The sequence below is a fragment of the Corella eumyota genome, chromosome 4, assembly GCF_963082875.1.
Source record: "Corella eumyota chromosome 4, kaCorEumy4.1, whole genome shotgun sequence".
NCBI lineage: Eukaryota > Metazoa > Chordata > Ascidiacea > Phlebobranchia > Corellidae > Corella > Corella eumyota.
In genome coordinates, this window is record NC_137493.1 from 14,677,461 (window position 1) to 14,691,889 (window position 14,429).

The window sequence follows — 14,429 nt, forward strand, 5'->3', positions numbered from 1 at the left end:
AAACACGGTAATTGGACCTGTGCGGTTCTAACACAACAATTATTTTTCGATTTAAAATTTTTAATTTTTTTTCAAAAAATTTGTATGCAATATCATTGGCCAAAAATATCACGTGACCTAATTAAACCCAAAATAAAAATTACCTCAAACTTTTGTTTTACTGAAAATTTTTGCGAAATGTTTTATCTTGAATGTTAGTTAGGCCAATGCGCGACTAATAAAATACAAAATTTTAGGTTTTGAGATTTTATAAATTTTTAATAAAATTTTCATAACTTTTATGAATATTAATATTTTTGAAAAATATTATGTAAACACGGAAATTAGACCTGTGCGGTTCTAACACAACAATTATTTTTCAATTTAAAATTTTTTATTTTTTTTTTTAAATTTGTATGCAATATCATTGGCCAAAAATATCACGTGACCTAATTAAACCCAAAATAAAAATTATCTCAAACTTTTGTTCTACTCAAAATTTTTGCAAAATGTTTTATCTTGAATGTTAATTAGGCCAATGCGCGCCTAAATAAATATAAAATTTCAGATTTTGAGATTTCATAAATTTTTAATAAAAGTTTCATAACTTTTATGAATATTAATATTTTCGAAAAATATTTTGTAAACACGGTAACTGGACCTGTGCGATTCTAACACAACAATTATTTTTCGATTTAAAATTTTTTATTTTTAAAAAAAAAAATTGTATGCAATATCATTGGCCAAAAATATCACGTGACCTAATTAAACCCAAAATAAAAATTACCTCAAACTTTTGTTTTACTGAAAATTTTCGCGAAATGTTTTATCTTGAATGTTAGTTAGGCCAATGCGCGTCTAATAAAATACAAAATTTTAGGTTTTGAGATTTCATAAATTTTTAATAAAAGTTTCATAACTTTTATGAATATTAATATTTTCGAAAAATATTATGTAAACACGGTAATTGGACCTATGCGGTTCTAACACAACAATTATTTTTCGATTTAAAATTTTTATTTTTTTTTAAAAAATTTGTATGCAATATCATTGGCCAAAAATATCACGTGACCTAATGAAAACCAAAATAAAAATTACCTCAAACTTTTGTTTTACTGAAAATTTTCGCGAAATGTTTTATCTTGAATGTTAGTTAGGCCAATGCGCGTCTAATAAAATATAAAATTTTAGGTTTTGAGATTTCATAAATTTTTAATAAAAGTATCATAACTTTTATGAATATTAATATTTTCGAAAAATATTTTGTAAACACGGTAATTGGACCTGTGCGGTTCTAACACAACAATTATTTTTCGATTTAAAATTTTTAATTTTTTTTCAAAAAATTTGTATGCAATATCATTGGCCAAAAATATCACGTGACCTAATTAAACCCAAAATAAAAATTACCTCGTACTTTTGTTTTACTTAAAATTTTCACGAAATGTTTTATCTTGAATGTTAGTTAGGCGAATGCGAGTCTAATAAAATACAAAATTTTAGGTTTTGAGATTTCATAAATTTTTAATAAAAGTATCATAACTTTTATGAATATTAATATTTTCGAAAAATATTTTGTAAACACGGTAATTGGACCTGTGCGGTTCTAACACAACAATTATTTTTCGATTTAAAATTTTTCATTTTTTTTCAAAAAATTTGTATGCAATATCATTGGCCAAAAATATCACGTGACCTAATGAAACCCAAAATAAAAATTACCTCAAACTTTTGTTTTACTGAAAATTTTCGCGAAATGTTTTATCTTGAATGTTAGTTAGGCCAATGCGCATGTAATAAAATACAAAATTTTAGGCTTTGAGATTTCATAAATTTTTAATAAAATTTTCATAACTTTTATGAATATTAATATTTTTGAAAAATATTATGTAAACACGGAAATTAGACCTGTGCGGTTCTAACACAACAATTATTTTTCAATTTAAAATTTTTTATTTTTTTTTTTAAATTTGTATGCAATATCATTGGCCAAAAATATCACGTGACCTAATTAAACCCAAAATAAAAATTATCTCAAACTTTTGTTCTACTCAAAATTTTTGCAAAATGTTTTATCTTGAATGTTAATTAGGCCAATGCGCGCCTAAATAAATATAAAATTTCAGATTTTGAGATTTCATAAATTTTTAATAAAAGTTTCATAACTTTTATGAATATTAATATTTTCGAAAAATATTTTGTAAACACGGTAATTGGACCTGTGCGATTCTAACACAACAATTATTTTTCGATTTAAAATTTTTTATTTTTAAAAAAAAAAATTGTATGCAATATCATTGGCCAAAAATATCACGTGACCTAATTAAACCCAAAATAAAAATTACCTCAAACTTTTGTTTTACTGAAAATTTTCGCGAAATGTTTTATCTTAAATGTTAGTTAGGCGAATGCGAGTCTAATAAAATACAAAATTTTAGGTTTTGAGATTTTATAAATTTTTAACAAAAGTTTCATAATTTTTATGAATATTAATATTTTCGAAAAATATTTTGTAAACACGGTAATTGGACCTGTGCGGTTCTAACACAACAATTATTTTTCGATTTAAAATTTTTAATTTTTTTTCAAAAAATTTGTATGCAATATCATTGGCCAAAAATATCACGTGACCTAATTAAACCCAAAATAAAAATTACCTCGTACTTTTGTTTTACTTAAAATTTTCACGAAATGTTTTATCTTGAATGTTAGTTAGGCGAATGCGAGTCTAATAAAATACAAAATTTTAGGTTTTGAGATTTCATAAATTTTTAATAAAAGTATCATAACTTTTATGAATATTAATATTTTCGAAAAATATTTTGTAAACACGGTAATTGGACCTGTGCGGTTCTAACACAACAATTATTTTTCGATTTAAAATTTTTCATTTTTTTTCAAAAAATTTGTATGCAATATCATTGGCCAAAAATATCACGTGACCTAATGAAACCCAAAATAAAAATTACCTCAAACTTTTGTTTTACTGAAAATTTTCGCGAAATGTTTTATCTTGAATGTTAGTTAGGCCAATGCGCATGTAATAAAATACAAAATTTTAGGTTTTGAGATTTCATAAATTTTTAATAAAATTTTCATAACTTTTATGAATATTAATATTTTTGAAAAATATTATGTAAACACGGAAATTAGACCTGTGCGGTTCTAACACAACAATTATTTTTCAATTTAAAATTTTTTATTTTTTTTTTTAAATTTGTATGCAATATCATTGGCCAAAAATATCACGTGACCTAATTAAACCCAAAATAAAAATTATCTCAAACTTTTGTTCTACTCAAAATTTTTGCAAAATGTTTTATCTTGAATGTTAATTAGGCCAATGCGCGCCTAAATAAATATAAAATTTCAGATTTTGAGATTTCATAAATTTTTAATAAAAGTTTCATAACTTTTATGAATATTAATATTTTCGAAAAATATTTTGTAAACACGGTAATTGGACCTGTGCGATTCTAACACAACAATTATTTTTCGATTTAAAATTTTTTATTTTTAAAAAAAAAAATTGTATGCAATATCATTGGCCAAAAATATCACGTGACCTAATTAAACCCAAAATAAAAATTACTTCAAACTTTTGTTTTACTGAAAATTTTCGCGAAATGTTTTATCTTAAATGTTAGTTAGGCGAATGCGAGTCTAATAAAATACAAAATTTTAGGTTTTGAGATTTTATAAATTTTTAACAAAAGTTTCATAATTTTTATGAATATTAATATTTTCGAAAAATATTTTGTAAACACGGTAATTGGACCTGTGCGGTTCTAACACAACAATTATTTTTCGATTTAAAATTTTTCATTTTTTTTCAAAAAATTTGTATGCAATATCATTGGCCAAAAATATCACGTGACCTAATGAAACCCAAAATAAAAATTACCTCAAACTTTTGTTTTACTGAAAATTTTCGCGAAATGTTTTATCTTGAATGTTAGTTAGGCCAATGCGCATGTAATAAAATACAAAATTTTAGGCTTTGAGATTTCATAAATTTTTAATAAAAGTTTTTTAACTTTTATGAATATTAGTATTTTCGAAAAATATTTTGTAAACACGGTAATTGGACCTGTGCGGTTCTAACACAACAAATATTTTTTGATTTAAAATTTTTTATTTTTTTTCTAAAATTTGTATGCAATATCATTGGCCAAAAATATCACGTGACCTAATGAAAACCAAAATAAAAATTACCTCGTACTTTTGTTTACTTAAAATTTTCACGAAATGTTTTATCTTGAATGTTAGTTAGGCGAATGCGAGTCTAATAAAATACAAAATTTTAGGTTTTGAGATTTTATAAATTTTTAACAAAAGTTTCATAATTTTTATGAATATTAATATTTTCGAAAAATATTTTGTAAACACGGTAATTGGACGTGTGCGATTCTAACACAACAATTATTTTTCGATTTAAAATTTTTAAATTTTTTTCAAAAAATTTGTATGCAATATCATTGGCCAAAAATATCACGTGACCTAATTAAACCCAAAATAAAAATTACCTCAAACTTTTGTTTTACTGAAAATTTTCGCGAAATGTTTTATCTTGAATGTTAATTTTTAATTTTTTTTCAAAAAATTTGTATGCAATATCATTGGCCAAAGATATCACGTGACCTAATTAAACCCCAAATAAAAATTACCTCAAACTTTTGTTTTACTGAAAATATTCGCGAAATGTTTAATCTTGAATGTTAGTTAAGCCAATGCGCGTCTAATTAAATAGAAAATTTTAAGTTTTGAAATTTTGTCAATTTTTAATAAAAGTTTCATAACTTTTATGAATATTAATATTTTCGAAAAATATTATGTAAACATTATAATAAGACCTACGGTTCTAACAGAACAATTATTTTTCGATTGAGAAGTTTTTTTTGTTTAATTTGTATGCAATGTTATTGGCCAAAAATATCACGTGACCTAATTAAACCCAAGAAAGTTTCGAAAACAATTAAAAAACAAAAATCAGAGCATTTTTTTATTTCACGTACATATAATCGTTCGTGTGACCTTTTGACCTATCAAAACTGTATACTTAGCTCGACCAATGATTATACACGGGTTGTATGATCATTGGCTCGACCAAAAAAATTTTTTTGTCGCAAAACTTAAAATTTTATAGTTAATTAGAATTGTAATGACGTTACTAAGATTCAAGATAAAGAAAGTTTTTCAAAAAGTCAAAAGAACAAAAATTTGAGCACTTTTTTCTTTGCATATTCATAACATAATTTTTTTTTATATTACAGGTCGTGACTATAGCTATGCGTAAAAAAAATAAATATTTTCTATGGGAGAGCTGGGTTTCGAACCCTAGACTTTGCTACTTACAACGTATGGCATCACGCGTTGAGCTACCGGACTCGATATATAAGCGTTACTTATTTATATACATATGTTTGCAAGAGACTTTCGATAATAAAAAAATATTATGATCAATTTTATTAAACATAAATGATTTTATAAAGTTGAACAACCGTTGTTGTTATGTGTTGTAATGATCAATACTGCCTATAAAACAAAAAAATATATTTAATAAAATATTACATAACGTAATTTGAAAACTTAAATTACACGCGATATATGAATATAAACTGTATACGTAATATAAAAATGATGTAATTTTTGTTCTGTTCAATATTTTTTGAATTTTTTTTTATCTTAGGTGTTCTTTTGAGTGTTTTAACATAAATATAATCTCAAGTTAAAGTACTTTAAAAATAAAATTTTGCTATGATTGTTTAAGCCAAACACATTTTAAAAGTTAAAGCAAACGAGCCTAAAACCTAAAAGTAATCAACAAATTAAATTTATTTAAACTTAATAAACGCAGAAATGAAGTTTTGTGATCGTCAGTAGAGATATAACAATATTAGAGATATAACAAGACACTTTGGCACGAAGAAATACTTTTGTAAACAGTTAATATTAATAACATGTTAAAACTATGAATTTAACTTCGTCATTTTTAGGTTGCACCTGATGAACTTTTTTTGTTAACCTTCCAACTATTTACGTGAAAGCGAGAAAAACCTAATCAAAAAGAAAAAATAAATTACAATTTTCTTCAAGACGCTTCGGGGAACTCCCCGATTTCTGTTTTTATCTATCACGCTCGGATGGTTTTGGATGTAAATTGCTTTATCCTCGATTATATAATATTTCATGGTAATTAATATTTTACATTTTCAAATATAAATTGAATCACAATGTATGTAACAAATTTTTGTTCTTAATAAGTTATTATTTTTTTGTCTTAATCAAAAAATTTAAATACAGTTAAATATTTCAAGTTTTCTTAAAAATTTACAAAAATTATCATTAGTTAACCAACTTTGATATATTGTTATTACTACATAAATATTTATTTTTTGGGATGTATTTATTTAGATTCCCATACTAAATCAAATACTTTAAAGCTCTTAAACTTGATACACTATCGAACACATCAAACAATCATTTAAATTTCTTAAATTTAAAAATAAATATCTATTTAATTTTTAACTCTTTTAGTTTTTAAAAAAATGCTAAATTATGTATTTAACTGAATGTTAAAAATTCAGTTAACTTTAAGATAACAAAAAAATAGTTTTTAAAACTTAAATATGTTTTGAATCATTTTCTTTAATTTAACTGTAAAACAATTTTTTAATTTAATTATTTTTTTATTTTAATTTACAATTGAACCCTTATTATGGTTCGAAATCTTAGATTTCGAAACATATTGTTATTGTCAGTGTATTTATTATTGTTTTTATATTCGTTATATGCATTTCAGCTTAGATTTTGTAGCTCATACATTTTCAAAAGTTTATTAGTTGTAACGTAACACTTTAACAATAATGAAAATTTTTATTTGTAAGCGAATGTCAACATTAGGATCCGATCTTGGATTTGATGATTCAAAAGCAAACACCTTAACAAGTTCGCCACTGCAACTGTTTCAACATCATTGCAATTTTGCGTACGTATTTACAAAAAAAAAATTGTTAAAGAATAAGCCTTAATTGCAATAAAAGAATAAGCTTTAATTGCTAAAAAGTCAAGGCACATTTAATAAAATATTTAAATTTGAGTTTTGAAATTTTGCAAAATGTTAATAAATTTGTCATAACTTTATTAATTATTAATATTTTTTGCTAATTTATTAAAAATACGTTGTTTAGATCAATTGGGTTCTAATAGTACTACTCAAATTTGAATTGAAATTTTCATCTTTTTTGAATTTTTTTTTCATGGTAGCAAAATAAGGTCGAGAGGGGCGCTATAGGCAATATGAAATATACCTCTAACTTTTGTTTTTTTAAATATTTTGGTAAAATGTTATATTTTGAATGTTAGTTAGGTCAAGGCACATCTAATAAAATATTTAAATTTGAGTTTTGAAATTTTGCAAAATATTAATAAATTTGTTATAACTTCATTAATTATTAATATTTTTTGCATTTTTTTTTACATTAGTTGTAACGTAACACTTTAACAATATTATAATTTTTTTTTGTAATTGAATGTCAACGTTGTGTTTCGAACTTTTTCTGTATAAATGAAAGTTGTAACATAACTGTTACCTTAGCTAAACATTTTGAATAGCATTATATTAACTTATTCTACAAAAATATATAAAAAAAATCCTTCAGCTTAAAACAGAAATACAAAATTGAGTAATACAACATTTTAATAATACATTATAAATTAACGCACAAAAATGTACATTTTCTATTATGACAAAGGAAATACTTCAATGTAAGTTGTTGACTTAATGTGCCTTTAAGTATACTTATTTTTAAATCTAAATAATATGTAACGTATAATTTATCTGCAGGAAAATTAAAAAAAAAACATAAAGTTTTGAAGTTAAAATAATTAAATGTTTAGTTATACTAGCTTATGCTACAATGTTGGAATTGTTAAATAGTGCAACCTTTAAATAGTAAGAGCCGGGATGAGAATGTATTGTATGGTTTAGGAATTGATTTGGTTTAGTATTTCTTTTTGTAAAGCGCAGCAATAACAGCAATTATTGCGATGCCAACAAGCAACCAAACAAACATGCCTACATCATCAATCCACCAATTTTCATTGACATTTTCCTGATACTGAACAACTTCTATAAAATTAAACAGGGCAATTGATTAAATAGGTTTTATAACAAATTTGACAGCCCCACTTTTTGAACTAAAGATTAGAGAAATTAACCTATAAGGATTAAGTTAAGGCTACCTTACGCATTTTTTCAGTTTTTTTTTTTTTGTTAAACAATATAACAACTTACCAGCGCAGGAATGTAAATCTTTGCCAATAATTTGGTCACCAAGACATGCACATCGCTTTTCACCGTTGATCATATTACATAATTCTTCACAGCCGCCATTATCCTAAACAATTGCCAAGTTTTATTTGCTTAAGTTTATATTTGTTTATTTTTTGGTTATGTTATGTTAGTAGAAATGTAACTTACCCTTTCGCATAAATCAGTATTGACTGTCATTGGTCCAACTGTTATCACGTGACTGTTTTTTCCAGCCACACTGCGACGACGTCTACGTTTCATACAGTTCTGTAAAACAATTTAAAAAAAGTTCGACATAAGTATAAGTTCTACACATGTAACAACAAACAAGACAAAAACCTACGTCAGTCGTGCAATCTTGGCCAGTAGAAGTGTCGCAAAAATCGACTTGGCAGTGGACATAAATCTTCTGATTTTCCTGCGTAAAATTGGTCCAAACAAATGATCTAAATCTGAACCTGATTGTTTGGTTGTAATTTAGAAGAATCTCAATTGCATCAGCTGAGTCGAATGCATTCTCGACGGCGCATCTAACAAGTAAACAGTTGTTTAAATGCAATTTCCACTATAATTGATAATATAATGTCATTATATTTACCCGCCCTCTATTATTGGATAAGAAACACTACTGGTAGAGTCAGGAGAAGGTGTTGCCCAGCAAGTTTGGGCCTATAAAAAAAATTTAATTTAGAATTCAAATTTACCTTGTTTGTTTCAAAATACCTGAATCAAAATACCTGAAGTGTAAAGTTGTCGCTGGGAATATCATCGTTAATCTCTGCATAAATATAGTCTGGAACATAAATGTCGTTGGGCCAGAACGGATGGGAAACTGTGTCGTTTTTAAAAAGATAGAGCCCAAAGGAAAGATCAAATACACCAGTTCCTTCTACCTCGGGGAATAAGAACTTTCTGAAATATTAGTAAGTGCCAACAAGTTTTTGTGTTGAAAAGTTATTGAGCCCAACGATTATATCGAACCAAGTGTTTTATGTGGTGATACCCAATATATATTACATTTTTCTTTTAAAGTTTTTATGAAATAAATTACCTAACATTTGGTACAACAAAAGACCCCGATGTGATATTTCCGTTGTTCGGGACACTGCATTTAACATTAACACGTTGGTTTATGTATCGCCCAATACTTAAACTTTGGTTGACATTAAAAATTGCCCAAGCTCGATAAACGTAGTTAATAGAATCAGCATCCTCCTGCAACACAAATTTAATTTATATTTTATCATCAGTTGATTTCCATATTGTTGTTTTTATTAAACACAGCTTATAAGAAAATCTTGAACAGTTTTGCGCAGTAAACAAAATCGATATGTTACTATTTTTTGTATATAAATTTACCCCAGATGTGGTAAGGTCGAATGCGCGACCTAAGCATAGAGTAACATTAGCTACCCCAACCCAGCCTTACTCAAGGGCGATACAGCACTAGATAGATCACTAGGGATCGAACCCAGGACCTCATGTAACGTAGAGAGTGTTCTACCAACTACACCACGCTCCTTTATGTGACCATAGGTTGGATTACCAAAAAAAAACTATATTGCTCAATAAGTTAGACATTAGCTTACAGTTATGGTGGGAAAACAACTATGAACACCAAAAGCGAATTGTGCGCTGGTGTCGCTTTGAGTATCGGCAGAACAAAAATCAAACGGAGATACCAGTTGAGAAGATGACAGTTGTTCTGGAGCAATAATAACGGTGTAGCCGTCAAAACTTGCCAAGCCAAACGTATCAGGCACAACTTCCACTACGGTGTTGCCATTGTCGCAGCTCACTGAAACTAGTCGTTTAAGTTGTACAGTTTAAATGTTTTTTTTTTAATTTTACAGTTTTAACATAAAGTAACTTTTGTTCCCCCTACCTAGTTTTAAATTGCCCGATTTTATAGAATTACTAAATTAAAATCAATCAGTTTTGTTTAAATTTGGTAACATTAGAGTAAAAAAATTGCTAAGACAGCAAAAATCAAAATTTGGATTTCATGGAGTGATGCTCAGTAGTTTAACTACTGCACATGCCTGTTTTTAATGGGTGTTTTAAGTTTTGCCTTATCTTGAAACAACTGCAAATATTTTGCACGAACAAATATCTTTACACGGATTAAAAAGTTTACCTGGTGGCAACGGGGGATCTGGAATTGCATCACATTTTCCTTAAAACAAAAATAAAAATTATTTCTTACCAAAAAATTATTTTTTTCAAATTTTTTTTTGTAAAAGCAGTACTTCGTAGACGTAAATGTCTAAGGTTTGTTTCCTACTGCTGACCTACTTAAAACCTTGATTACATTGTATTTAAGATAGCCACTAGTTAGAGGCAGATTTGAAACAAAAAACATTAATTTTAAATTAAATTTAAAACCAAAAATCATTATTTACAAATGCAAACAAAAAAAAAATAAGTATTTACCTAAAAGAATTACCGCTACGACAAAAACTGAAAAAGCAATATTTCGCATAATGTTGGTTTTATTCAAAAAATTTATTTTGCAAAACCTAAAATCAAAATTTAATTTTAAAATAAATTAAAGTTCCTAATAATTATACATATAAATGTATATTACGCCATTACTTATTTCTAAACATGTAACTTTTAGGAAAAATGTGTCTGTTTATATAGGCTTTATATAACAAGAAATACATTGTTTTTTTGCGTTTTAATATATAATACATATATATCACTTCCTGGCTATTCTTTGTAAATTAGTGACTCATTTAAACGGAATAAAAATCTTGTTTTTTTAAACGGTTGATTAACTTTAGTAACTAAATTAAGTTGGTACTGTTAATTGAAATATAGTTTTAAAAAAGTCACGTGAGCATTTTAACAAAAAAATTAGGTTTATGCCTCACGTTAGGCTATCAAATTTATATTTTTAAGTTAATTTTATCTGCTTAAAGTAATATTAATACAAGATCTTGTTTTATTTCGTGTAGTGTAACAAAAATGTTTTAGGAAATGTATAGAGTATCCTTGTAAAATGTTATCCCCACAAGTATAATTAATACCGGACGTAAACTTATATAGAAACACCATGCGAATTACATTTTTTGAAATAGGTCTACCGAAACCTACAAAAAATCACCTTTGGATTACTAGCACCCCAGGCAGATATTTTTTTAAAACGGCCCCTTCTCAAAAAAGTTCAAATCAAAAATGAAGCTTTGGAAATAAAATTAGTTTTAAAAAATGGGTTTGCAAAAATAACGTGTTTTCATAAAACGCACATTTAGTATCTTACTTTAACTCTTTGTATGCAAAGCAGCTGGCGAAAACAACATTTAGTCGTAAGAAATAAACAATACATAACATGTTATTGTTTTCTAGATGCGTAAATCCAGAGATCGAAACACTAACTTGTTTTAACAGTTTTGAGCACACATGTTAATTAAGTGCGATTTGTTTTAAATCTTTTATATATTTGCTTCAAAGTGTGTATAATTTAAAATCCTTACATGAGGTCCTGGGTTCGATCTTTGCTGAGTGCTATACCCTTGAGTAAGGTGATATAAACAGCACCAACACCAGCCAGTCCCAAAAAAATTTAAAGTTTGATTATTTTACAATTAACTACAAAAGTCAACATCAGACTAGGCAAAGAGAAAATATGTTTACCTTATGTTTAGGCTGTATAACCGGCCTTTCCACCTTAAAAATAAACAAAACCAAATTTTATTTTAAAAGAATTAATATCAGGCATTATTTGAAGCTTTCTTGACTTGTGATTTTACATTTGGTACCCTTAATATTATACAAACAAACATGAAGCCGAAGAGTTACTTATTAACTGCGGTTTGCAAAACAGCTTTTGTGTATTTTTGATAAAGCAATTTTGTTAGTTTTGGGTAAGATAAAAAGGCTAACATGTACCTGAAAATCATTGAGTATTATAGTTCTGTTCATGAATATGTCGAAAAGTTATGGTCGAACTTTATTTTGGATAAATTTGGCAAAAACGACTTCTGGCTTTTAACCTTGGGTAGGAGAAATAAATATAGAGAATAACACCTTATCTTTACTATGTATAAATATATATATTTACACAATTAAAGCACAAAAAGCACTGTGGGCAAATTGCTAAAACTGTAGCGATAGCTTTTGGACTGCAATTTTAGTTTAAGTATTTTAAGTTAACTTGTTGAATTACTTTGTAGGTACTGCGGTATGCATTTTTATATCATTTTGCTGCGTGAATATTCCTATGATGGTTTTAGACCTAACTGGAAAACCGATTTTTTTACGAAAATACAAGATTGAAAAAGGCAAAAATGCACCGGTATTTTAGGTTACACTTATTAGGTAAACATCACCTTATAGAAACATTTTAATTTAAAACTGAATTATTCAATGTCGACCAAGCAAGATTTATTCAATGTTTCAAAGTTGCTTATGGCAACTTACTGATGTCGTGTTTTGCTGTGTTTTTACTGTATCCTGTAATGAAATGGAGAGGTGTCACTGCACTTACACCGTTACCATCGTTACCGATAGCGTATTTACATTATTACGGGTTTACCCTGTTAGACGAAGTTCTTTTTTATTATACGCACAGGTTAGAAAAAAAATGTTAGAAAATCTTAAGGTTTATTTTTTAAGCCAAAAAATGGCGTTTGGACAAAAAGTTAAAGCATTAATCAACACGACTTAAACATTTTTTACATACTTTAAACTTTTAAAAACAGATAAAGTGTAAAATGGGGATTGTTATTATTTTAACAGGTTACTACACCATCCAATGTTCTACAAACGCATTCATAAACAACATCATGAATGGATAGAACCAATTAGCATTGCTGCATTATATACACATCCAATTGAGCACATCGTAAATAGTTCAAATACTCTATTAACGTTTTTTTATACATCTTTATTCTCGATGTGGGAGGGTCGACTGTACGACCTAAACATAACATCGGAGTAACATCAGCTACCTCAACCCAAGTCTCGAGGTGCCTTTGGCAGTTTAAGATATTATAGATTATAATTGTCGGATAATTAAACTGCTATTTAAGTATTGGCTCAGCGGGAGTTCGTACTGTTTATAGTGCCTTACTTAAGGGCGCTACAGCATAACAGCAGTGGGGATTGAACCCACGACCTTATGTAGTGTAGCAAGTGTTTTTACTACTACACCCCGTTGTTAAATATAAAAACAATGCAAAAATAAGACCAAGGATTTTTGTTTGATGTTTAGATATCAAATATCTTACCACTAATTGGACCACCAGTAATTTTAGGATCCCATGCAGTTGTGATGTGGTATTGGTTGATAGTTGCTCACGTCGACACGTGCCTACACCATAGCAACTATCATTTTCCATTCTTTTCTTCGCCACAATTTCACAATTATCATCATACCAAGTAATGTAAAAACACTAATTTAAAAAGGCTTAGTTCACAATCTTAGCACTAAGCTGAGTTAATGTTGTTATTGTAACAATTAAGTCTGCTATCTTTCGTAAGAAAACCCGTTTTATAACTTAAAGTTTATTATTGCGTAAAGATAAACATACAACCGTTTTTTTCTCTCACGAATACTTCATACAAATACAATTAAACAGTTAAAGCTACAAGTCACGTGATACAGCACACGTGATAACGATAAGGTTTAAAGACGAGAGACTCTAGGTGTAAACACGTGACAAGGAATAGATAAGGCTTAAGAATAAACAACGATACGGCGGATTCGTTACATTATATAAATTCATACTTGATGTGGGAAGGCCGACTTCACGGCCCAAAAATAGCATCACATTCGTTACCCCAATTCAGTCTCGAATTGTATTAAAAAGTTAAAGATAGACTATTACTGCCCTTTACACTAAAAACAAACCTGACAATTGGTTTTTAGTTTGGCAGAAGTTCCCACCATATACATTACCTTACAAAAATATTTTTCAGGTTTACTGAATGTTATGGTGCCAATGGCATTCTTGATAATTTTCATCAAACCGATTTGCAATTCAAGAAATCGATCGAATGTAAAAGAGATATTGTGTTTTATGGAAGCGCTCCTATAGACAAGCGAGTACCAGACGAAAATTCAAACTAAAAGGTTTTAATATTTGCTCTAGCTCAAGAAATTTTTAATTTTTCTAGACCTTTTTTAATA

The 14,429-nt window shown here is 27.5% G+C and overlaps 1 protein-coding gene across 1 annotated transcript; it reads left to right on the plus strand.

The window, feature by feature from the left end:
• The first annotated feature begins 12,181 nt into the window (after positions 1 to 12,181).
• Positions 12,182 to 14,369, plus strand: LOC145750919 (fatty acid hydroxylase domain-containing protein 2-like). Its single transcript, XM_082566990.1, has 6 exons — positions 12,182 to 12,296; positions 12,472 to 12,592; positions 12,666 to 12,869; positions 13,037 to 13,142; positions 13,512 to 13,678; positions 14,219 to 14,369. Exons 1-6 carry the CDS (start codon positions 12,182 to 12,184, stop codon positions 14,367 to 14,369), a joined length of 864 nt encoding a protein of 287 aa, XP_082423116.1.
• The last annotated feature ends 60 nt before the right edge of the window (positions 14,370 to 14,429 follow it).

Coding starts and splice junctions, on each gene's coding strand:
- LOC145750919 (XM_082566990.1), top strand. CDS start 12,182: ATGTACCTGAAAATCATTGAGTATTATAGTTCTGTTCATGAATATGTC. Junction 12,297..12,471: donor CTTCTGGCTTTTAACCTTGG/GTAGGAGAAATA, acceptor ATTACTTTGTAG/GTACTGCGGTATGCATTTTT. Junction 13,143..13,511: donor CACATCCAATTGAGCACATC/GTAAATAGTTCA, acceptor TTTGATGTTTAG/ATATCAAATATCTTACCACT.